The following is a 26,838-nucleotide window of genomic DNA, read 5'->3' as shown; positions in this document are numbered from 1 at the left end:
GGAGATTGGAATTCAGGGCAAGGTCCTTAAGTGGATTGAATCGTTTCTCTCCAATCGGTCCCAACAGGTCCATACCCCCCCGTTCACCTCTACTCCCAGACCACTGAAATGGGGTGTCCCTCAGGGCTCCTCTCTTAGTCCTCTTTTGTTTAATGTTTATTTTTCCCCTTTGGCCAAACTGATTTCTTGCACAGGTATTAAAACAACGTCCTACGCGGATGATATCCAGCTTCTTTTTACCTTTAACGAACCGTCCCTCAATGCCTTTGAACCACTCAAAACTTGTCTGAGAGACATTGCTAAATGGATGGACCTCAATTCTTTACGACTCAATGCTGGTAAAACTGAGGTGCTCTTCTTTAATCAGCCATCCCCTCTTGACTCGAATTTATGGTGGCCGGAAGATTTGAGCCAAGCCCCCACGCCAAAGGATTCCGATAGAAACCTAGGAGTGCGCTGGGATGAAAAACTATCCTTTGACAATCAGGTACATGCAGTCTCAGCCGCCTGTTTTGCTAAGATAAGAACTCTAAACAAATTAATACATTTCCTCCCATGTGCCAATAGAAAAACCATTGTCCATGCCCTCATCATTTCTCATCTCGATTATGCCAACGGATTGTATTTGGGTCTGACCAAAGGCCTCTGCCAGAAACTTCAATTGGTACAAAATGCCGCTGCACGGCTAATTGGAGGCCTTTCCCGTAGGCAGCATATCACCCCTTATCTGAGGGAATTGCACTAGCTATCAATGAGCAAACGAATAGAGTTTAAGGCCTTGACACTGGCCTATCGTTCCACCAAGGGCCTTGGATCTGCCCGCTTACGCTCTACTCTCCGGCCTTACTGCAACTCGAGAGCCCTTCGATCGAACACCAAACTCCTGCTGGCCACTCCAAGATTCAAAAAAGCGCGAGCGGGGGGCAGAACCTTTGAGCTGGGAGCCCCTCAAAGATGGAATAAACTGCCCCTTGATCTGCGTAAGAGTACCTCCGAACGTGAATTCCGTAAATCCTTAAAGACTTTCCTTTTCTGCCAGTAAATTCCTGCTCTCAGAGTCTGTTTCTCATTCCTTTCAGCGCCGGGACACCCCGTTGGGGTAGCTGCGCACTTTATAAATGACACAATAATAATAATAATAATACTAATAAACCTTAGTATGGAGAATGAGTGGATGCAATAGCATCATAGTCTTGGTCTGGAATAGGGTGGATGTGGATGTGACACTGAAAACCATGAACCCTACAGTTTGGGAGCACATCATTGAAGTGATGAGCAGCTACAAGGTTGGGTGTGTGAGAGGCGGTGAGTCTTCTGAGGTTACTGTGGCTGATAGACCTCTAGTTCTGTTCAGGGTGTCTATTTCTGGAAATAGAGGGAATGGGCTCATGTAGAGGGAATGGACATGACAAGTGAGTTTGATATTGTGTTTTTGATAACATGTTTAAAGTTTTTTGAGGCGGTGTGTGAGCACGCCCTCTGGGGCCAGCAAGTCAAGTGATCTATAAAGGGATGGTCTGGAGTGCAGTTGCTCAAGGTAGAGAGTGGTGGAGCAGTGAAGGCTAAGGGTGGGGACTGGGAATGGAAAATTAGAACCACCAATTCTTGACAAGATGGAACTTGATGCCCTAAAAGCATGCGTATGTTCAGTGTATGGATGCTAGTGCTGTGCTTCATTTGAGCTTGTTCTTTACATGGCAGCTTGTCTGAATATTCTGAGGTTCATCTAGAAAGGATGAACTCACCCATGAGGATGGGCACTATGTCATATTTACTTTTTGAATTTCAACTTTTTACTGCTATTAGTTTTTCAAATAATTAACTTAGAAGCGGCATGTTATTTGTTTGCCTTTGTCATTACAAATTTATTATGATTTCTTCATAAAAATGTTTGAGTGTTGTAATAACTGAGGTTGATCCTGCAGGTCCTATGTCTGAGGTAGTGTATCACAGTTTTAACGTTATACAAGGGCAAGAGTGATAATGGGGCCATCCAGTCATTGGTAATCCAGTACACCTCAACATTCTAGAAAGCCTATTGTTGGTGATTGTTAGTGACGCAGCTTTGGGTAAAGAGGACTGTGTTTTTTCTCAACCCTGAATGGCCTCTTTAAGATGACGTCAGGTGGGTTAGGCGGCGCAGCAACTGTTAACTGTTCCTAGTGCAGTCAACTCCTTACATAGCCCAAGGAAGATACCCCTCCTCCTACATGGCCCCACTGAACACGTCATCATTACAGGCCACTCTACGTACCAACGTCGGACACTTCAGCTTGGTGCGGTTGTGCACGAAGTTATTCAAGTTCTGCTTATGACCTTCTGGCTCCAGCTACAAAGAGAAAGGATAAAAAAACATGTAAACATGCAGTTTGCATCTGTTGTTGTGGTAACCGCAGCGGTATGCGACGTTTACAACGAAGCTATTACAACGCCGTTCCATTACGACGCGGTCATAACAACAAAAGTTGTTACAACGAATTGCGCTGGGGGGCGGTCAAGGATAGTAAATCATTTAATTTACTATCCCAACACCTTCCCTACTATCCACGGGGACTGGTGTTGGAATAGTAAACTAAATTTTTTTAATTTGGCCCCCCCAACGCAAGTCGTTGTAACGACTTGCGTTGTTACAACCGCGTTGTAATGGAACGCGTTGTAAAAGTGTGCGTCGTAATGACGTACATCCAACTGCAGCTCTTCATGCCTGGAGGCTGATGGGTTAATAGATAAGCCACTGAAATGTACAGCGCTATCCAGAATGAACACGTCATATACTTACCGTCATTTGTTTGGTTTCAATGTGCTGATAATAGGTGTTAACTATCACCAGACTCAATGCTACTCACTATTTCTCTCAGAAGGATGACATGCTGAGTTGAACTCTAACTCTAACTCTCTCTCTCTCTCGCTCTCTCTCTCTCTCTCTCTCTCTCTCTATGCATGTTTCTCTCTCATTGCTGATTTTATTTGCAAAGTTTTATATAGCGCTGGCTAGACCCGGAGGTATCAGAGCGCTTTACATGAGGATCAGCAAGTTACAGGATACATAGTTTTATCAGTTGAATCAGCGAGTTACAGGTTACATAGTTACAACCGTTTGAATCAAAGAATCACAGAGGTAGGGGAGTGAAGGAGACACGAATGGGGAGAAGAGGAAAACAATGTAAGATGACCGGCTGGGTAGGTGACGGCCAATAGGCCAGACTCTTCTATTGCTGTGTAGGACAGTTCCACCGGGCTCACACCTGTACAGGCTATGAATAGGATTCAACAGCTGGGTGAAGTATCTTTCAACATGTTACTTCATGATTTCACGTCACCATTGCATTCGGCTCATATACAAAGCCCATTTATAGCACTCCACATCACTGCCCGTGTCTGTGGTTGCCTCGGTTATAATGCTGCATTCCATTTAATATAATTCATTTGGGCATCCTATTCATATTGTATCATATTATTACACATCCCTACAGCATTGCTTTTCTCCAGGTCCCTGGCAATCCTTTTTTACACCATACTGTACCATGTTATTTGTCAGCTTTTGTACCATCCTACACTTCATACTATACCATGCAACGTCACAGACTTCAAGGCATCATTCTCGAGCTGTCCTAGGCTATTTAACATATCTAAAAAAAGTGATGGATGGCATGCTTGAATAAATCTCAATCACTGGGAATTACTCTGGGCTGCATCCATCAGTCTTTTATATACCTTGCCACCTAAGTTTGGACCCAGAAATATGAAATCAGTTTTGACTCTGCTCCAATGGAAACCGTCCAGCCTGAACTGCCAAGCCAAGTACTTCCTGAACAGGAACACAAGCAAATAAGGACCGGTTTCGTCCTAGTTATGGGCTCATCAGCCGGGTACAGCTTGGTTCCAGTGACATAGTGTGCACTGGACCCACATCTGGGCATAACCATCCCACTTCATCAAAGTATACAAAACGTATCCAAACTGAGGTGTCATGGTGGTGAGATTAATTCAAGCATTCTATCCATCACTTTGTTTTTGTATGTGATGCCCTAAGTGCGCCAGGTATGCTCATGGGTCCCGGATTCATTATGCCACTGGATCCAAGCTATACCTGGCTGAAGAGGCCTTATGAGGGCGAAACCAATCCTGGGTTGCCTGTGTTCTGGTTCAGGGACGACCTGGTCTGTCAGTTCGGACTGAACTTTTTCCATGAGGAGCAGCGTTAAGACTGATTTGCATGTGGCTGGGGCCAAACTGAGGTGGCATGGTGGGTGAAACATTATGGATTGGGATGCGGCCCGAGCAATTGTCAGTGGCTGAGATTAATGCAGGAATTCCCTCCATCACTGTTGTTTTTGTATTTGTTCTTCCTTGTGATTTGCCAGCTTTTGTCAACTCTTATTCCATGTTATTTGTCAGCTTTTGACCCATCCTATACATCATACTATATCATGCAACTTCACAGACTTCAAGGCATCATTTTCATACCGTCCTTTGGTACTCACCAGGTTTCTGATCTTGTCACACACTATACTGTGTTAATGCCCAAATCTTGAACAATATGTCAAGTAATTTCCCAGGTCACTGGGCATCCCATTCATAGTTAACCATGTTATTACACATGTATTGGACCATCCTATTCAGACTGTGTGTGCATGCTTTGAGTTTCTGGCCCTCTTGTTCATAATTTTACCATGCAATTCTATATATGTATTGCCATTCATGTTCCTCAAGTCTCCCGCCATCACTTTCACACTGTTCTGTTATTCCTCAGGCAGCTCTGTGTTCTATTCATACCATAAGTAACATGGTATTCCCAATGTTCGACCATCCTATGCTGACTGTATCACGAGTGGCTGGCAATAACATTCATACTGGTGAACAGGTCTCTGTGCATCAGTGCTTAATTTGGGTCGGGGTTTCTGGTGTTCAGCACCAACATTCAATTGTGAACCCCAGGACTTATGACAGTCTGTCACATGGTGGCGCTGTGTATCTAATTTAGAGATGAGTATAACAACAGTTGCCAATTCGTTCAATACATAGTAAAAATGATTAATACCTGTCGCACAAGCCATTCCTATAGCATTCGGGGAATGGAATAGCCAGAACTGTCACCATTGTAGGACTGTGATTGTTAGTGGTTGTGTTGGTATTGTCATTGCCAACGCTGGCAGGGGCAATAGGTGTCACAAACTGCAGTTGACTCCTGAAGAGGGCCCTTGCACTCTTTTTTTTGTTTACAAATTAGGCACTTCTGTGCATTCCCTCTGTACGCACCCTTGGTGTCATTGCTCATGTCATGTAATATTGTATTCATATTGTATCATATAATTTCAAGGCTTCTGGGCATCCTATTCTCTAGCTACTATGGTATTTCGTATTTGTGTATAGTCATTCAATTAATGTACACCATACTTTTCCATGCCAATTCATCTGTATAGACTTTCAGTTAAAACTGGAACGTGGCATTTCATTGTGTATACTCATTCAAGTCATACTGCACCACGTCATTTCACATGTGCATACTCATTCAATTCATACTGTACAATGTTATTCCATATGAGTAACGTTGTTCCATTGATACTGTGCCATTTTATTTTATATTTTTAAAGCTACTCCATTCATACTTTACCAAGTCATACCAAGCGCTATGACGCCTCGTCAGGGGTAGTAAGCGCTGTATGAATGCAATTACAATTTTTCCATTTAATTTACACTGTGTTGTGAAATTTCATGTGCATGGCGATTTAATTGATAGCATTGCACTTTTTATATACATTTACGTACTCAATTAATATTTTGCCATCTCATTTCATATGTGTACATCCATTAAATTCACACTGTGCCATGTTCTTTCGTGTGTGTATATTAATTAAAATAACACCGTGCCTTCTTTCATTCTTGTGAGGCTGTGCAATAAATACTGTACCATGTTGTTCCACAGGGCTATGGCCATCTCGGCGTGACCTCTTTCACTGAAATGGAAGCAATCCGCAGAGAAGAAACTCAAGTCTGGTGCCCCAGTCTGCAAAACAAAAAATAATGTTTAAATATTAGCACTCAGCTGCAGGAGATATGTGCAGAGTAATGTATAAAAAAAAGTATACTAGTCTGGTAAAACGGGTCCACAATTCACTGAGCTACCCTGCTGTGGGCAGTAAAATAATGCAATAAAAGTATTATTTAAAAAATAAAAATAATGTAATAAAAGTCCGCAGGACAAATTTGTCTCTAAATAAACAGCATGACTATGATCACATAACCGATCACTGACTTAGGAAGATGGCCATATGCACAAGAAAAGTTGTAAATGCTTTACGCTAGGACTTGCCCTTGCACATTAAAGAAATGATGAAGTTTACCCTTATTTATATAAGACCCACATGTACACCAGAGACATTTAGCATAACGTGTATTTCTAAAGCTCACCAATCTTGGCAGGAAATATGTTTTTATTGTAACCCAACTCAATGGTATTCATTTTATCAACCTCAGTGGGATGAAAGGCTGAGTGGACCCGGTTGGATTTTAACCTGTAGTCATTAGGTGAAACACCGGTTTCTGGAGTGAAAGCATTAATCCACTGAGTCCCCTGACCCAACATTAGAGCTGGAAAGTGGATGATATGCCCGACACATCAGAAGGCACTGGCTATGTTTACCTGCGGTCAGGAGGTTGTTTTCTAGTTTATAAATCGGTTGTTTCAGTATACAGCATGAAGCCATATTGGTATTTTTTAGGACAAATTGGTTTTACACTGATGTTGCAGATGAGAATAGACTGCCTTTCAGATCATTGTAAAGACTGGTAGATGTGTGATGGGCTGAGGGTTAGGAATTTCATCAGGACCCAAGGTAGGTTTCTTTAGAAGTTGCAGAAGCTAGCCCCTCTTGAGTGCTCTGGTTTGATGTTTTAGGTGGAGGATGTAGATGATGGTGAGTAGATGTGACAGAGCTTCCCCACTGAGGGATGCGGGCAAGGCATCATCCTTGGAGAAGGCGGCTTTGAGGGAGTTGAGGATGTTGATGATGCCTGTGAAAAAGATAATTAAGGGAGGGTTTACCACTGAGGGATGTTGTGAAGAGTGGTGGGTCAGGGAAGGCACACATGGTGCTGTCTATATGCTGTCCCTTATTCTGAATAAGCTGATTGTATAACATTGGGGAGAGGGTTGGTCTAACGGCTAGGGCGGTCGGCCTCGAATCTGGGGAACTGGGTTCGAGTCTTGATAATGACGCCAAACATCCTGTGATTCTGGGCAAATCACTTAATCTCCCCGTGCCTAACAAAAAAAGAATGAGTCCTCATGTAATGCAACTGGTGCTATGTAAAGCGCTCTAATCCCCGTTTCAGATCAAGTTTGTGCTACATAAAACTTTATAAAATAAAAAATTAACTTATGTCAACAGAGTAAGGTACTGAAGTGTCAGGCAGTTGTGCTGATGCAATGCTTGGTTGTCCTGAAGAGCGTTCTGCTTCTGATGGGTGCATAGCTGATGGTCTTGGTGTGGTATTACTCTGTGTCTGAAGAGCTCTCTTGCATGTTGTACAAATGGACTTTAAGAGTGTGAGATCCTTAGGGATCTGCTTGTCTTCCATTTTCTCTCCTGTCTGCGAATGGTATGCTTCTTGTTGTTGAAGTCTTTGAGATACTGGGGTGCTAGCTGTATTTCAGAATATTGTATACAGAAAATCTGTAAAAATTTCACGTCCGAAATTTTGTTACTAAATATCCACCAATAGGATGTAGATATTTTAGGATTAACTCCAACGGGGTGACATTTTGGTAGAGAAGTGTGGCTCAATGGTTAGAGCGGCAGACCCTGATGCAGTAGTCTGGCCAGGACCAGGGTTCAATTCCCGCCTCGGCGGGTCTCAGGCTCAATTTCCTCAGACCTGATAATTCTCTCCTCGGTGCCTATTCTAATCATGAGTCCCACTCTGCACCTCTGGGCAATAGCTTGCTTAATCTCTACAACGGCCCCAACAACGCTGAAGATGCCTGACTTCACCTTGGGGGTGCCAAGGAGTGGGCTCCTCACAGGGAAAGGCCAGGAAGGGTTCCTCGGCGGTATTCGTACAAGCGCCGAGATGCCTACGGGTAGTCGTGCGCTATACAAGTGCGTAATCATTTCATCATCATTTCAATCATTTTATCGAATCTTGAAATGCGATGAGGACTGGATTCGGTCAGGCCCCACTCAGTAGGCTTTACTGTAGAGGGAAATGTGGAAATGTTTTCAGGCCTGAACAAGCCAGCTTTGTGGTAGGCACTGGGGCAGTTATTTGTCAAGAGATGTTTTGTTCCACTAATGATGGTGGTCTCTGTTGCTAGACCTTTTCCTTGTGTCGGGAGGCTGCCACACACAGCAACAAGCTAGTCACAGTAGTCCCATCCAGCAGAAAGAATAATTAGTGATTTCAATATTGACATAATCATGCTGTGGTGACTGCACTCAATCAATGAATAAACCTTTTAACATGTTAAAAGAGGCAACAACCTAAATACCATAAATCACTGTGTTAAAATGAACTGATCAAATATACAGTGGCAAATAGTGCTCTGAGGACTGGCTGTAAACAACGCAGGGAAATCGTTTTCAGAGGAAAAAATAAGTCTAAATATCAGGTCCTGGCAAGAAAAATAAAGAAGAACAAATCCTTTGTATCTGGCTTTTTTGAACTTTGAAGTATCTAATTTTTCTCAAGAAGCTTTACTGGTCCTCACACCAGGACCATAAACTACATTTGCGTGTGCACAGGATTTGTTCTTCTTCCCTTTTGGTTTAGGCCTCCCTACACCATCTCAGGGGTTGTTTTTCTTTGGGTTTGTGTTCCCCTGTCCTGTTTTTGCACCGTGTGCCTACCGCACAACCATCCCAACAGCAAGATCACACTGCTCAGAGCGCCACTGCTCCCGCAAACCCATTCTCTCTCAAAAAACCCTGGCAAGAAAAATATTGGCAACAAAATTCAACAGTGAATTAACAGGGTTACAATTCTGTTTATTTCTGCTCGAGAAGGCAGAGTGACCTTCCCAAGTGTTTAACTCTCTTTCCAAGGCCTTGCACGCATTCAGTCAGGCATGCAAGGACATGGCTTCCAGGTATGCAATGGCATGGCTTAAAGGCTGATGGGCAAGGAACCCTGCGCCCCGCCCGCCCCTCCCGCACCGCGGGGGCTGCAGGAGCCCCCATTACGCCCCTGGCCTTCCCTTAACATGGAGCCAGGTCCAGTGCCAGACCCCTGTCCCGAGCCATATGAAATACATTCAGGTTCAGTATGCGGATGTATGACGTTACAACGCATACTTTTACAACGCCTACCTTTACATCGCAAGTTTTACAACGCATACCTTTACAACGCATAGTGCTTTTAGGCGCTGGATAGTGAATTGTTTAATTTACTATTCCAACTCCAGTCCCCGTGGATAGTAGGGAAGGTGTTGGATAGTACATTAAACCTATTCCCTATCCTAGAGCGCCCCCCAGCGCAATGCGTTGTAATGGTTTGCGTTGTAAAAGTTGCGTTTTAAAGGCACTGCGTGGTAAAAGATGCGTTGGAAAGGTTGTTTACCGGCTATGCAGATGGCAGACACAGGTCCAGCGAAAAGTACCCTCTGTGCAGCAGACGCTCCTCTTGTAAGGGGGAGGTGAGTCGCCCCACTGCTCTTTGAGCGGTACAAAGGAAAAATAAAATAATAATAACAGAACTTTATTATCATTTTATTTTTAGTATGGAGCTTGAATCCAGGTTAGGGTGAGGGTTGGCTCACGTCGGAGGACAGAGGAGTGATGTGTGCACCATAAGTGTGCATGACGGTTTGGCCGTCCTTCTTGGGCTGGCCAGAACGTCATGTGCACTTAGCATGTTCTCCACCCAGCTGTATTGTAAAGTTTGGGTGGAGAACATGCACCGGCTCCCTGTCTGAGTGCTGAACCAGACCGCTCAGACCAATCACGATGCTATTGTCATACTATTAAGTCAGCAGTTAGAAGTCTGCTTTGTATAAAAAAATCAACAAAAAAAAAAAAGTCATACTGGTGACAGCAGCATCGTGATTGGCTAGGGGAGTCTGAGAGCCTTGGTGCTGCAGGGAGCCAGGAAAACAAGGAGGACGGAGGAAAGGTGGCGGCTAGCGACCGGCGACCAGCAGGTACGTCTTCTGTTTTTTTCTTCTCCTAACCCCCCCTACACCTCCACCCCCCACCACCATTCCCTACTAACCATCACTGCCTTTGTCTCTGATTGTCCATAGCAGGGGCGTAACGCAGACCCTAGCAGTGCAATAGGTATTCCAACCCTAAGTTTGGGGGTGGCACCATTCAGGGGCCCGCCCATTGGACCCCCAAAAAATGAATCTGTGCAATCTGGGAGAGTCCAGGACCCCTTATGACATTCTGAGGGGGGGGTGGGGTCATTTTGCGTTGCGCCACTGTAGAAAGCCTTATCGAAGTCAAAGTATCGCCCTTCCTTCCCGAAGCAGATGTGAAAGAAGAACAGCATCCTGATAAATGCCGGCCACGTGGCAATGATGGGGAAGGTTATGGTGAACGTGGCATGATTCAGATCTGAAAGGGTGCTTTTCTGACTGAACCTTTTCCACTGAAAGTGCATTTAAAATGCAGCAAATGTAGGTAAAAGGACGAGTTTCGTCTGTGGCTGTGCCGCATTTTAAAGACCATATGAAATCATACAACTTGGCGAAACTCAGTGGGATCTTGGCAACCTTTTTGTTTTGCTGATCCATTTTACTGCCCTCGTGTGGCTGCTAAGTCTCCCCAGAAATATGTTTTTTCTTATTTCAGGGGATGGCAGCACTTTTAAAATAAGCACCGAGGCTGCTATTCTCTTCCTTAAACTATTATGTCCAAAATGTGAAGTTTCTTCTGTGTTTTACCCTAACCGAGGCTAAATCATACGAAGACTTTCTGGTGACTTTTATTATACAGTGTCAGACTGATTTAACATACAATATTTAAATTGACTATTTAATAAACACCTGTTATTCATCGCCAAGATGCCCTTTTGGGTGATCGTGCGTATATCAAATACACGTTATGTTTTGTTATTTTTGTGCTGTGAAAGGCATGTCTATTATTTCTGATTACCATGGTGTACCAATTCTGCTTATGAAAATCAATTACAAACAAAGGATTGGTCGTTGGTGTTAGACTGGGGTGAGCAGAAAGTGTTTTGCATTGACTGATTTGCACACTGTGAAACCTCGGGTCAACTCCCAGCATCCCCACTTGAACAAACTGTGATCCTAAGCAAATAGCTTTACTTCACTCTGCCTCGTGTTCACCGAGTGCTGAATTTTGGAGCTCTTACACCTGATTCATGGCAGGGTGCACATTACACGCAAACAAAGCACTCACTTTTGTATGGATTAACAGACTAGAATGTTGTTACGTGTATGCCAACAATATTAACCACAAACGTCATACACACTCAAAAACCGAATTGTCTCTTGCCTTACTCGTGGCAACACTGTGAATGCATCTTTCTGAGTAAAAAAAACAACAAAAAATAATGAGATATATATATATATATATATATATACATATATATATATATATATATATATATATATATATATATATATATATATATATATATATATATCACTGAAAACACCATAGGTTATAGACCATATATAGTTAGGAATTAGCATTTACAAAACCTTATTTTACTCACACAAAACCATTGAAATTCGCATATATAGTTAGTTGCACTAACTATATATCGCGCACCCGCAATCCACTGCTGATCATGTCACATATTACATCATTCATGACATGGTCAGTGACATCACTGATGACATCTCAAATGACATCACTGATGACATCACTGATGACATCACTGATGACATCTCAAATGGCATCACTGATGACATCACTGATGACATCACTGATGAGGTTCTCAAATGACATCACTGATGACATCACTGATGACATCTCATTTGACATTACTGATCACATCACTGATGACATCATTCATGTGATAATACGATGAACCTCTTCAGACTCTAATATAACCTTAGATACACTCAGTATAAACAGACACTCACAGACTGTCACTCATCCATGGAGTTACTCACACACCTAGTCAGTCATGCAAAGAATCAATCACACCTCCATTTCCTCAACTATACAGTTACACACACCTTACTTATTCAAACATATACTAACACATATTTACTCTCTTATACAATCCCTGATACAAGTTCACAATGATCCATACAGCCACTCTCACATGTACTGTGTTTTACATATGTACTTACTTTGACATGTAGCACTGAGATATCCATTCACTCACCAATACACTCATGCACACAGTCAACCGCCCATACAGCTGTTTCCACATGCACTTTTGAACCCATACATCTAGTGAATCAACTGCTCACACATCTATGCACAGAGTCATACACCTCCCACACACACACTCAGTCTCCCATACAAATACTTGGGCAACCAATCAATAACCAATATAGTTACTCATATAGCTACTGATCAACACATGCAGCAGTTTACAGAACAACAGACATAATGATGCACAAATTAAGACAGTTTAGTCACTAACCCATGCACTCAGTGAGACACATTTAATCACTCACTCATACAGTCAGTCATGCACCTACTAAATCCTTCATCCAGACACTTATACATCCACTCATTCTTCAATATGTAAGACATATTTTAACTTTACAGAAACATACAGTCACTGGATGTTGTCCTCAGTGATGTCATCAGTGATGTCATTTGAGATGTCATCAGTGATGTCATCAGTGATGTCACTGACCATGTCATGAATGATGTAATATGTGACATGATCAGCAGTGGATTGCGGGTGCGCGATATATAGTTAGTGCAACTAACTATATATGCGAATTTCAATGGTTTTGTGTGAGTAAAATAAGGTTTTGTAAATGCTAATTCCTAACTATATATGGTCTATAACCTATGGTTTTTTCAGTGAATTTTCAAGGTTTTGTAAATGCTAATTCCTAACTATATATGGTCTATAACCTATGTTTTTTTCAGTGAATTTCAATGGTTTTTTAATAGCAAATATCAAAAGCTGTAAAATGTATTCTTCTTTTAAAGGAAAAATATATTTTATATGTATTTAATATAATTTTTTTATGTATATAAATTTTTTGAGGGAACGAATTTATCAACTATCATGCTGAAGAAGAGTGTGGGGAAAAAAAACCAAAGAGGAGGACTAAGAGGAAAGAACAATCAGTTCAAAAATACAATTGCTTTAAAGCATGAAGTGCTTTTCCACACATTTACATTTAAATAACCCATATTAGAACATACAACATATATACAGAGGAGACGGTGTACATTGAATTTTAGACTCTTCATTGGTACCTACATGTTGGTACTTACATCACCCACACAACACAACAGCTCTATTCAGAGCTACCCTACCTCAAAGCACTCTAAAATATTATTTTAATATTTCCCTTGGTTTTCCCCTTGTTACGCTTTCCGGAACACTACCCGGTGCGCGGACCGGGCGCTAACCGTGCGAAAATTTGAAAAATAAAGTTTTTGTTTTTTTTACATATATGGGCCTCCTCAGCCACCCTCAGAAAACCTAGGGGGTCAGGATATGTCTCCCGTGCCCCCTTATACCCATTCCCAACATTGTTTATCCTCCATCTTGTGACTAAATTCGTCCGAAACACAAGATGGCGGACTCCCGTTACGCTACCGGTGAGCTACCCGGTTCGCATACCGGGTAGCGCTTCCACCGCGAAAAATCGAAAAAAAAATTATTTTATTTTTTTGCCCCGCGGGGCCCTTTAATAGCCCCCACATCAATCCTAGGGGGTCAGGAGGGGTCTACCTTGCCCCCTTTCATTCATTTCCCCCTTCATTTATTTCCACCTCTTGTCTCTCGATCCTACCGAGAGACAAGATGGCGGCCGCTCCGGACTGTTTAGAATGTTGACAGTCACCGGAGAGCCAATCCGCTTCTCCTCGCGAAGTTCCGTTACGCGTCTGGTACGCGTACCGGGGCGCTAACCGGGACGCTGTCACAGATATATATATTTTTTTGAACGTTAATTTCTCAAAATCCACTGGAGCACATATCTTGAGACCTAGCAAAGGCACATCGGGCAAACAGTCTCTACAATTTTGCCAAGTTTCATAGAAATCCATTCAGCCGTTCGAGTTAAAAGTGAGTCCAACCGCCCTATGGAAAACTCAATGTTAAAAACACGTTTTGGGACCCCCCTTTTTTCTCGGCCCCCGCTTGACGAAACCCCCCCAAACTTTCAGGGGACGCTCAGAAACAAAATGCCATTTTCCTGAAAATTTTAGCCAATTCCGTCCATCAACGCCAAAGTTATTCAACATAGAATTTTCAGAAATCCCTATTCAAAAAAATCCTAACTATATATACCTACTGGCGACCGCCAGTAGGTAATATATATATATATATATATATATATATATATATATAACATTTCTATGGCAAAATGAAACCCCTCATTTTGTTCCTTTTCAAATTAAATGTATTAAGTGTTACCACTTTATTCCAATCAAGATGACTTCAGGTGTGCCATACTTTTGTCATAAGTAAGACTGTTAGCGTTCTAGTTGTTCTTTAGAACACTCTGGGACATTCTGTCATTGGGCTATAGTTGGGCTACATCTGGCTGATATTTGGGCTACATTTGGGCTCTTTTGTCTCTGGTGGCCATCTTGCGAGACTGCATATCAGAATTTTTTTAATGAAATATAAGAGGATTTGAGAAGTCACTCAAAATGTGCCCTAATTTTTCTTTCTTCAGCACTAATCATAATTTCTATGGCAAAATGAACCCCCTCATTTTGTTCCTTTGCAAATTAAATGTTTTAAGTGTTAACACTTTATTCCAATCAAGATGACTTCCGGTGTGCCATACTTTTGTCATAAGTAAGACTGTTAGCGCTCTAGTTGTTCTTTAGAACACTCTGGGACATTCTGTCACTGGGCTATAGTTGGGCTACATCTGGCTGATATTTGGGCTACATTTGTTTTGTTTTGTCTCTGGTGGCCATCTTTGGGCTACATTGGGCTACATTGAGCTACATTTGGGCTCTAACATATATATAGCCCAATGTAGCCCAATATATATTTTTCAAAGTTAATTTTCGTAAAAACCACTGGAGCATATATCTTGAGACATAGCAAAGGCACATCGGGCTACCAGTCCCTACAATTTTGCCAAGTTTTGTGGAAATCCATTCAGCCGTTCGAGCTAAAAGTGAGTCCAACCGCCCTATGGAAAACTCAATGTTAAAAACACGTTTTGGGACCCCCTTTTTTCTCGGCCCCCGCTTGACGAAACCCCCCCCTAACTTTCAGGGGACGCTCAGAAACAAAATGTGCCATTTTCCTGAAAATTTCAGCCAATTCCGTCCATCAACGCCAAAGTTATTCAACATAGAATTTTCAGAAATCCCTATTCAAAAAAATCCTAACTATATATACCTACTGGCGACTGCCAGTAGGTTATATATATATATATATATATATATATATATTACAGTGATATAATATATTAAGATACAGACAGCTTATATTTTAATTGCTAAAGAGTCTTTTCACATATTTCCATGACAACCTTTCAGTGATTCCCTTGCCCCTTCTTTCCATGGCCCAGCTGTGATGTTGGATCTTAGGTCTACGCCAGGCATCTGGCTCACGTATGAAACCTACTCTTCATATGAAGTTGCAGTCCTGTCCACCTCTAGTGGGCAAATTTGCACTCCACGAATCCAGCGAAAAAACCCCACTTGACACTCCTCAAACCCCTGCAGCCCTCCGTCCGGTTGGCCCAGTAAACCCAATTCACCGCAAATGGGTGTTTGTTCCCAAATAAGTTTTACTACATATGTGTCATTCATTTTCAAATCCAGAGGGATCCCTGCACAATACCTTGCTCAATTTGTTATAAGGATAGGCCAATGTCTTTGCATACCTTCCAATGATGCATTATTAGCACACCCAAGGAAACCCGGAAATTCCCCCAGGGGTACTACTGCATCATGTCAGTAAAACACTCATAATGAGCCCTTATATAGTGATTGGTGAATTTCTAAACCTGGGCCCTATGTGACAAAGAGGTGTGTCTTCCTCTTCCAGGCACTCCACACCATCACAACTCACATTGTCCTTTGGCACGACGGTGTTCTTGAAGAAAGGCTGCAGCACCACGGTGAAGTCATCGCGCCTTTCATAGCGCCCACTCTGAACCAGCGCCACGGTCTCCTCCTGGGAGGGGGCAGGAACACAACACGGATGGGTAATGACAGGAACAACTTTCCCAACAATGCAGTCACAAAAGCATGAATTAAGTTGTGTTGTGGGTGAGAATGGGCCTTCAGAGGGACACCCCAACACACATTTTATCCTGTGGAGCTGTAGATTCACCATTTTAGGTCTTCAAAGCACATCCCTCTGGTGAGTAATACTCACTATACATCACATGACCTTTTACCTTTGGGGCTATGTGGAACTACTGATAGTAATGGGGTACATTCCTCTCTAGTTACCTTAACAATTGAAAAGTTCAATGCTTTGCAATACACATCTGAGATAAGTGTACATCCCAATAACTGTGTGCAGTGAATGTTAAGTACCAATATCTGAGCAATTCCTAAAAAAATAGTAACATATATTGGCTTACTTTCTAAATAACATTATTCCAACAAGTGGTGATTATTAATTCTAAAAATCATTTATTTACTTTATGTCAACACTATAAAAAAAACCTCAGGGGTACCTTCATTATGGTATTCAGCAATTTGTATTTATGTGACACGTTGTATTACTGTTAATCGTTTACATATGAATATAAGCCACTGCTAATTGTTTACACAACTGTTCGAGAAAGCCATTTTTAATTGGAAACATGTTTGCGAATAGAAAATTCGGTGTGAACATGGGCTTCTATTGGAATTCTCAAGCACGTATTATCAAGCCCATTATCACCGCTTTATCTGCAGTTTTCTGCCGCTAAAGCGGTGATAATTTTAACGCTGGTCATTGATAATATGCCCCCAGATGATTTGCAAGTCATATCAAGCACTCATTGACTAGGGCTGACATCCCTGGAGTGACCCCACCTCCCACCTTTACCCTCTCAGCATCCTCATGTTTACTCCTGAGCTGTAAAATTAATATCAATCAATCAATCAATCAGGCGTTTGTTAAGCGTGACTTCTCACCCGTAAGGGTCTCAAGGCGCCGGGGGGGGGTGGATATGTGTTAGCAGGCTCCAGTCCATCAAGGGGGGGTCTGTCTGATAGCCAGGTTTTGAGGTTTCTTGCAAAGATGGGGAGTGATGTAGTCTGTCTGAGGTGGAGCGGCAGGGCGTTCCAGGCTCGGGCCGCGAGGAAGAAGAAGGAGCAGCCTCCCGATCTGGTCTTTCTGGTGCGGGGGACCATGGCATAGGAATGCTGGGTAGATCGTAGGGTCCTCTGGGGTGCGTGGAATTTGAGTCGGCTTTTCAGGTATGTTATGTTATGTTATGTTAGCAACATTTTTATAGCGCGCGGCTGCCCCAGTCAAGGGACGTCCCGGCGCTTACAAGAATAACAAACACAACACAGCAGCTACGGAAGAACAGAATCAAAAGAAGGCTAAACTAACCAAGAAAAAAGATGAGTTTTAATGGCCTTCCTGAACTGCAAGAGCTCATCCATTTAGCGGATATGGAGCGGGAGGGAATTCCACAGTTTTGCAGCCAGTACCCTAAAGGTCCGACCGCCGGCTCTACATAGCCTGAACCGAGGGACAATTAGCAGATTCTGTCCCAGAGATCTCAAATTTCGGGCAGGGACATAGGGTGCCAAGAGATTCAAAAGATTCTGGGGGGAAGCCAGCTTAAGAATCTTAAAAGAGAGGCACAGAGTCTTGAAATGGATCCTTTGTGCCACAGGCAACCAGTGTAGCGTGCGGATGGTACTGTCCGCCGAGCAGAATCTAGGTAGGCCCACCAGGGCTCTGGCTGCGGCGTTCTGGACGCACTGCAGCCGAGTGATCTCTGCCTTATTGGCTCCCAATAGGAGCGAGCTAGCATAATCAATCAAGTATGCTGGTCCGGTGTCATGGACGGCCTTGTGGGCGTGGGTGAGCATCTTGAAGGTGACTCTAGCTTCGATGGGGAGCCAGTGGAGTGTGAGCAGGTGCCGGGAGATGTGGCAGTGTCTTGGCAGGTCGAGGACCAGTCTTGCGGCGGCGATCTGGATGTTCTGGAGTGTAGGAGAGTAGGGTCTGCAATCCTATGATCACCCAGATTTTTGCTTTTTGCTTCACTGGTTTACGACTTTCCCTGGCTGTGGGCCTGCTAATCAGACCCACAGCCTAGCTGTTCTCTCTAATCCAAATTGTACCCAGGTACTGAATTGGCACTGGGCCCTCTCAAGTCCCTGTACCCAGGGCTGAGGTGCACCCAGGAGTCTCCCAGGGGCTGCAGCATGTATTATGCCACCCCTGGGCTGACTAACTAAATCAGACACAACTGGCTGCTTGACAGCTGGGGCAGAGTGGTGTACTCACCCTCTGTTGTAGATATAGTATTCCTATATCTAAACCTAAATGGACAAACAGATCTCCTATCAGTCACTCCTATGGCAGGCCTTAACAATCCTGAAGGCAGAGTGCTTGGAATCGTGTGAGATGGTGCTCTGGCATGAGCTGAGCCCGTCTGCGGCTTTCGGGATCCATCCCTTAGCCGTTTCCATGATATCGCATACCATATACTCTTAAGTGCATTATAATCCTCGCGGTTATATGCCAACTCTGGTATCGCTTTATCAAAACATGTCGAGTAAGGTGTCATACGAATTGGAATACTAACCCCTCGCCAATTCTGGCGACGGGGTTAGTATTCCACCCTTCTAGAGGGACACGACATGTATGTAACCTGTAACCCCGGTTAAAGTCGGACATAGCCTCAGCTCCACAAAATGGATGCTGCCACCGAGACACAAGTCTGCCCTCCTGCTGCTGGGAGTCCTCCCAGAGCAGGAGGCAAGGACAAAGGGTTTCCTGTCAGGGGCGGTGCCAGCACCGTCCCAGACAGGATTTTGTGTATTCTAGGTAGGCAGGGCTTCAGAGGAAGGTGACTGCAAGTGGCACCCCGGTGCTCACTGTGCATAGGCCGGCTGAAACCAGTTCCAGGGGCACTCCAGCCCCTGGCCTGGGGAAAGCCCGCCAAAGGAGAGGGGTGTAACCACCCCCCTCCTAGTCCCACCCATAGGGCAGGACTTAGTCGCGTGCCAGCCCCTTTTTGCAGGATAAAGGTAGGAACTGGCCCCCTTCCAAATCAAATCATCTTTGAATCCTGAACCAACTTTCTACAAGAAGGAACTCAAGACTCTTCTCAAGATTTCTCCCTTGTGACTAAGGAGTAGTCACCCTGCAGCAGCAGGCACCAACCAAGCATCGCGGTTTGTTGCCAGTCTCTCCTTCGGATCAAGACTGCTCCAGCACGACGAGAACCGGCTTCCCTGGCACCTCTGACCTCAACCTACATCATCAGCCCAGCTGTGATCCGTGGGTGTGACGAGACCTCGAGGGACCGGCCATCTTCAGAACTGCACGACGCTTGTCCAGCACGACGCCTGAGTGACCCCCGACTGAGTGCCTTGGGGTAAGAGAAGCCCCGACCCTGAGCAGCTCCAGCACCGAAGTCCAGCCCCCCTGCATCCACGAGATCGGCGTGGGGCCCTTCTGCTTTTTGCTGTTCACCGCGTTGTCCAGGTCGCTTGCCCGTTGGCTAGTGGCCCCCTCACGACGCTCCACGACAACTAACACTGCTGGTCTGGTTGCTCGAGACTAGCCCGTGCTTCCCTCCAAAAGAGGAGCATCCTGGACCCTCCTGGTCCCCTCAAGACGCCATTTTAGGTCCACCGCGTGGGCCTTGCATTTGCCAAGACTTGTTGCCCAATCCTGGGTCCAGCGACGTCGACAGCAAGAACCTTCGTGGGACAGCTCGCACCTCCATCCTGGTCGCCGACAACGCCTCCTGGTCCGAGAGACTGCAGAGCCCAGCAGCGCCCACTCACCTGACTGCGGTGACTTCGCCCGGTGCCATCCTGGTGCCCACTTAATCACTGGCTAGTGATTCAAGAACTTGGTCCCCTCTGCTTTCAGGCTTTCTTCTTCCCGGATCCAGGCTTGGATCTCTTCAAACTTTTCTTCACTGGCCGCCTGCCAGCAACTTCTTCTTCAGGCTCCTGGTCCGTCAACGTGGGTTTCCGACGCAACTTGAACCCTATGCAGCCGCAGCCCCTGGGCTAGGTAAATCCAGCACTCCGGTGCCCCAGCATAGTCCAACACTCCAAGTGTTCGGATCCACTCCCGTTTTTGTCCCAGCTAGTCGGGTTCGCCCGAGAACAGTAACTTTGTGAGTTCTAGCTTCCATAGACTTTTTCCCGCCTTACGCGTGAGAGTTCCCACTCTGCACACGACGCCCACAGGCCTCCTGCAACTAATCTAAGTGTTTAGCATTGTAGGACTAGCGTTTCTAAAGTCTATGAGAATAGTTACTTACCTGCTAGTAATTCGCATTCCACTTTTGTAATATATGGTTTTTCGTGCCCCTCGGGCATTTGTGTAAATTGTGCGACTTAAAGTATTTTCTTAAGAGTTTTGTATTGTGCTTAGCTCCCTGACTCATAAAGAGTTCAGGGTAGACTTGTTAGAAATAAATATACATTTATTTTCATAACAACTTGTGTGGTGTCCTTTCACTGGGTGTTCAAGGGGTAATGTGATGGTAAAACAGCTGGCTTAACACGCCCTCTAGAGTCTTAGCCTTAGACTGCTCGTATCCATGCTACTAGGATAGCTGGTCTATAAGGTTGACTTACAACCAATCATCAATAAGGGTTGTTTGGACTGATACATAGTGATCACTAGGATAGTGAGCACTGCATATCAGGCCAACTTCTCACATGGAGCTTGCAGGTGAGGTTTTTGTTTATTCCAGTGTAGAGTGCATTGCCGTAGTCAGGTCTGCTGGTGACCAGGGCGTGAGTGACGGTCTTTCTGTGTTCGAGGGGGATCCATTTGAAGGTCTTATATAGGAGGCGGAGGGTGTGGAAGCAGGAGGATGAGACAGAGTTGATCTGGCGGTCCATTTTGAGCTCGGAGTCCAGGATGATTCCCCGGTTGCGTGCGTGGTCCGTGGGGGTTGGCGTGTTTCCGAGGGCGGGGGGCCACCAGGTGTCGTTCCATGCGTCGGAGTTTGGACCCATGATGAGTACTTCTGTTTTGTTGGTGTTTAGTTGTAAGCAGCTGTTTTTCATCCATTTGGCGATGATGTCCATGCCTTCTCGAAAATTGTGTCTGGTGGTATTTGGTTCGTTGGATAGGGAGAGCATGAGTTGGGTGTCGTCTGTGTATGACACAATGTTGAGTACGATAGGTTCTGACGATCGGGGCAACCAGAGCCATGAAGATGTTGAAGAGTGTAGGGCTGAGGGAGGACCCCTGGGGGAGTCTACAGGTGGTAGGTGTAGGGTCGGAGAGGAAAAGGTGGAGTCTGACCGGCTGTGTTCTGCCGGAAAGGAAGGAGCAGATCCAGTTGAGGGCCTTGTCCTTGATCTGTGTGTCGTGGAGTCTGCGTATTACGGTGCGGTGAGAGACTGTGTTGAACGCCGCTGAGAGGTCGAGGATGATGAGGGCTGCTGTTTTTCCTTTGTCCAGTAGAATGCATATGTCGTCCGTTGCAGCGAGGAGGGCGGTTTCTGTACTGTGTTTTTTTTCTGGATCCGGATTGGGAGGAGTTGAGGATGTTGTTTTTCAATTAATGTGGCGAGTTGGCTGTTAATGGCTTTCTCGATGACTTTCGCTGGGAACGGGAGCAGGGAGATGGGTCTGTAGTTTTTGAGGTCGGTGGGGATTGCCAAGGGTTTTTTCAGGAGCGGGTTCACCTTGGCATGTTTCCAGTCGTTGGGGAACGTGGCGGTTTCCAGGGAGCGGTTGATGGTGTGGCAGAGCATGGGTGCGATGGTGTCGGCGGCTCTGTTGAAAATGAAAATAAGCATACCAGGTGTGCCCAGGTTCCCATGGACCTATGAATATCCAATGTGTTCAACCTGCAAGCTAGCCCTTCCATCCATTTCAAATTAGCAGAAGCAAGCAAATGTACCATCTAGGTCGGATCATAGAGTGCTACGAGGCCTGCGGGAACCGTAAGCCCGCTGCCAAACCCACTGCAATTTCACCACAGGATAACAAATGGTAGACCCCAACAAAGTATAACCCCTGAAGAAGACCGATTTATGTACGAGCCACAACATTTAAGAAAGGGGCTATGTTTACAGCTGGTATATAGGCCTTCCAACCACATGTTTTCTCTCTTTCCGACCGGTTCCTACCGATTTCAGCATTTAGGATCCGCAGAAATGTTCACAGGGAAAAATTGCATGGCAGTGCAAAGCTAGTGCACAACTCTGAATGTCTGCTTGAGCGCAAACACCTTTTTTAGCCCAATTAGGTACTTGTTGCCGACTCTGAATACGCGACTTAAACGTAATCAGTAATTTGGTTCATATTTTGAAGCATTGCAACAGGTAAGAGCTACAATGGCTACCTCTGTACTGCTGCTTACAATTTTTGGGGGCTCACTTGAAACCTTAGTTGTGTAACTGATCTAACTACAGCTCTTTTATAATGAATCGCCTTTAGGCTTCGCCTTGTCATTAACATGGTACAATCATTAAAGACTGAACGATGACCGTTCAGTGGGAAGCATAGTTTGTGTGGTTCCATTTCTTGAGATGTCATAGGGGTCAAAGGGCATGTGATACCACTTTTGGGACTTGTTGTTAGTTAAGTCAAATTATATTGTTTTATTTTCAAAAATGGTAAAAGTTTGTGTAACCAAGCAAAGTACAATATTAAAAATCGTGTTTTTCCCTAAGTAACTCTCTTTAGAATTTGTGGTGGTGCTGATGTTGACTTGTTGCAAGAGACAAAGAGACTGTGGGGGAAGCTAAGAGCACAGGTCAGTTTATCTGTTACTCATATATTCCTGTGTTGCCCCCATTATTATGGTGGTGAAACAGTGGTGATAGGTAAGAGAATATATCACACGTTAGGCACAGCGGATGACTATATATTGGAAGTGACCCAAAGCAGGCTAATTATCAACTTGGTTTATACAAGAGGGAAAATCAATGTGAAGTAATTAAACAGAAAAAGAAGAATGTGGTGTAAGGTAGCAAAGGAGCCAAACTGAAATGGAATACACCTTGGTTCTTGGGTAGCAAAGGAGCCAAACTGAAATGGAATACACCTTGGTTCTTGAATTAGAAAAGAAAAAAAATGGGAAGCCTTTGCAGCCACAAATAAAGATGTCGTTATTGTTCCTTTTTCAAAACTACCGAGTGATTACTGTGATCCAAGCAGCTCGAGGCATCAATGGTTGTGCCCAGTGAAACATCCCAGGGCCGGCTTTAGCGCTGTTGACACCCGGTGCAACATTCATTTTTGGCACCCCTCCGCCCTATGACATCCTCCTCGAATTCCCTCAATACTACCTGGCAAATGTGCCCCTCAGTTCTCCATGCCGGATGTATGACGGTACAATGCGTACCGTTTCAACGCGTGCCTTTACAACGCGTCTTTTACAACGCAAGTCGTTACAATGACTTGCGTTGTTGGGCGCGGATAGTGAATAGTATAATTTACTATTCTAACACCAGTCCCCGTGGATAGTAGGGAAGGTGTTGGAATAGTAAATATACTATTCTTTATCCTTTAGCGCCCTCCAGTGCAAGTCGTGGTTACGACTTGCATTGTAAAGGACGCGTCGTAAAAGCACTGCGGGGTAACATCAGCGTTGAAAAGATGTTCCCCCTCCATGCCCCTTCTCTCTCTCACATATATTTAATTTGTTTTAAAGCACTTCTCAAGGCTGGCTTTACTATTAAGAATGTATATCTACCCAAATGAACCCTTTTCAAACATTATGAATAGATAATAAAAGACTGGGGCTAACAACATAACGTCCTAACCTATTTTATGCAGTTTGCATGCAGCTCTTTGATGACAGTTCGTAACAGCCACTGTTTTGCATTAGGGTTGTATCTTATGAACTGTGGTAACAAAAGAATCTCTGCGACAAAATCAGTAATCCACTCAGCTATCCACATAAAATACAGATCTCTGATCTGCACGGTACGCCCTCTTTGCAGCAGGCAAACTAACCCTCTGCGCTACTTTATGGAGACTCAAAACTGCCACTGGACAAACCTCCGATCTCTCTTCAGCAGTAACATTAGGAGCAAGAGTTATCTTGACATTTGTAATGCTGCCTGAAAGATGGACACACAACGAACTCTGCAGAAAGGTGCCTTTAAATTGTTAGTTACTGCTAAACAGAGTGCCCCAGCCCCTTAGATCAGCGCCCGACTCCAGGTGTGCGCCCAGTGCGGCCGCACCAGTCACGCCGCCCTAAAGCCGGCCCTGAAACATCCCTTTCTAACCACAGCTCTAAGAAGGGACTACAGATAGCTGAAAACTAAAGAAATGAAAACGCATCTTACCTGAAAATCACGATTGACTATCTTCATTTCAGTTAATTCTGGAGAACCGTCTCTTGATTTGATAAAACATGGGCAGGCGTTCCTATACACAATATAAAGGTAGGCGATAAGGCTATTACCCTCATGTTTAACAGCACCGGCTTAAGTGCTGTTGGTGTTTTTATACCTTAGCAATAATCAATGACAAAGGGTAGACAGTAAAATGAGGAGGGGGTGTTTCTATCTCTAATTCTATGCTTCTGTGACACCTGCTGTTGTACTTTGGTACACCGTGTATGGAGTACTATGGATTCAGTCTAAAAGTGCTTATAGAAATTCAAACTGATAGACTTCTTCCTAACTCCCTCTTTGGAAGCACCCATCCCACTATTTAGGATTATAACCGGGGCCGCCTGGGACTCCTGTCTCCCACATCCTATTTACTTCATCCTCTCCAGTAGTCATGAGCTAGTCAATGCCATGCTAGCAATGGCATTGTCAACAACAAGGGGCCCCAATTTAGTCAACAAGGGACCTCGGGGAGCAATTCTTTTCAAACAACATCGGTCCCATGTACATTCTAGTACAGTGTCAATAAATATAGACGGAATCAGTTCTATATTTCAGAATGACATGTCCAGCCGGACAGAGGTCCTTCACGTTTACTTAATAAACAGAATTCCAGAATAAAACAAGAATACCTTCCACAAAACCCTGTGCGGTACACAAGCCTGTGCCCAACACTTGCGGGGTCTTGACAGTTGGTGATAGAAAGGAAAGGTTTTAAGGCAAACAAGCGTTTTTCTGTTTACATGTTCATTACACAGAAAATATCAGGTTGCACCATTACAACAATTTAGCAATCAAATATTCGTATAGGGTGCTTAAGCAAGTCGACGGCGTTTCAGTCCCCCTACAGGGTCATGGGGACCATCATCAGGATAAACAAATAATTGCCTTAATCGCTAAACCTCAAAATGCCTATAAGGAAGAAATAAGGAGAAAAAATGGAGAAAAAATATACACACTTTAAGAACAGAGCATACTTAATTATGAAACAAGTGACTCTTTGTGCAAGGTGTATACAGAGGATACCAAAGTGAAGACGTTTCACGGTTGCCATGGGTGACAAGGTGGCGGTGGCGCGGAAACGTGGACCAGTGGGTGTTTAGGACTTGTGTCATATTGGAGGGTGGTGCCTAATATGTCGACAATTACATGGTATCGACGAGTGAGGAAGGGGTGGCAGCGCGAAGACCTGTACATGCGTGTGTCCAGAGGTTTAGATGGTGCCTATTGCGTTAGTGCCTACTTAATCTCAATATTCGAACGGGTTGTGAGATGCAAATCCTTATGGTGGTAGTGCCAATCGGGAACAGCAATGATTCGAAAAAGTGGTATAACGCATGCCTCTAACGCGGCTGAAGAATACACACGGCTTACCGAGGCAGCGTTTATTTAGTATCTGCCGAGTAAATACTCAGAATGGCCCGGACCAGCAGCCCTAAATAATAGAACAATCTTAAAATTAGAATATGAATAACATCCCCGCGACAATGCACGAGTTGTGCCATGCAAGGGAGCTTACCCAGGTAAGAAGTGGGTTGCCGTGTTACTGGATCGTAACCGGGCGACGCCAGGGTAAGCCTGTTGAAACAGGAGGTAATTATTAGGACCTCGATCACATCGGTACTAAAAGGCATGTACCCATGTATTGCTGGTTTACTCACCGGTATAGACGGTCATGGAATTGTTCCCTGGCGTGCTCGTGCAGTCGTGCCAGGAAGTGAAAAGGGGGCGGGTGCTCTGTGATTGGACAGTGCGCGCGAGGTTCACGGGCATGAACATAAACATTCGAATATTGAGATTAAGTAGGCACTAACGCAATAGGCACCATCTAAACCTCTGGACACACGCATGTACAGGTCTTCGCGCTGCCACCTCTTCCTCACTCGTCGATACCATGTAATTGTCGACATATTAGGCACCACCCTCCAATCTGACACAAGTCCTAAACACCCACTGGTCCACGTTTCCGCGCCACCGCCACCTTGTCACCCATGGCAACCGTGAAACGTCTTCACTTTGGTATCCTCTGTATACACCTTGCACAAAGAGTCACTTGTTTCATAATTAAGTATGCTCTGTTCTTAAAGTGTGTATATTTTTTCTCCATTTTTTCTCCTTATTTCTTCCTTATAGGCATTTTGAGGTTTAGCGATTAAGGCAATTATTTGTTTGTCCTGATGATGGTCCCCATGACCCTTTAGGGGGACCGAAACGCCGTCGACTTGCTTAAGCACCC

General features: G+C 44.4%; 1 protein-coding gene across 1 annotated transcript in view; it reads right to left on the bottom strand.

Annotated features, from left to right (window-relative positions):
- Window positions 1-2,206: 2,206 nt before the first annotated feature.
- The window catches only part of PLB1 (phospholipase B1), a 552,393-nt gene continuing 527,761 nt past the window's right edge, over window positions 2,207-26,838 (bottom strand). The window contains exons 53-56 of the mRNA XM_078647360.1: window positions 24,555-24,636; window positions 16,159-16,263; window positions 5,912-6,007; window positions 2,207-2,329 (exon numbers count right to left, since the gene is read on the bottom strand). Coding sequence (XP_078503486.1) covers window positions 2,207-2,329; window positions 5,912-6,007; window positions 16,159-16,263; window positions 24,555-24,636 — 406 coding nt within the window. The remainder of the gene's footprint in view (window positions 2,330-5,911; window positions 6,008-16,158; window positions 16,264-24,554; window positions 24,637-26,838) is intronic.

Source organism: Lissotriton helveticus, chromosome 6 (genome assembly GCF_964261635.1).
Source record: "Lissotriton helveticus chromosome 6, aLisHel1.1, whole genome shotgun sequence".
Lineage (NCBI taxonomy): Eukaryota > Metazoa > Chordata > Amphibia > Caudata > Salamandridae > Lissotriton > Lissotriton helveticus.
Note: the sequence above shows the minus strand (reverse complement) of the source record. Positions and strands in the feature narration are given on the sequence as shown.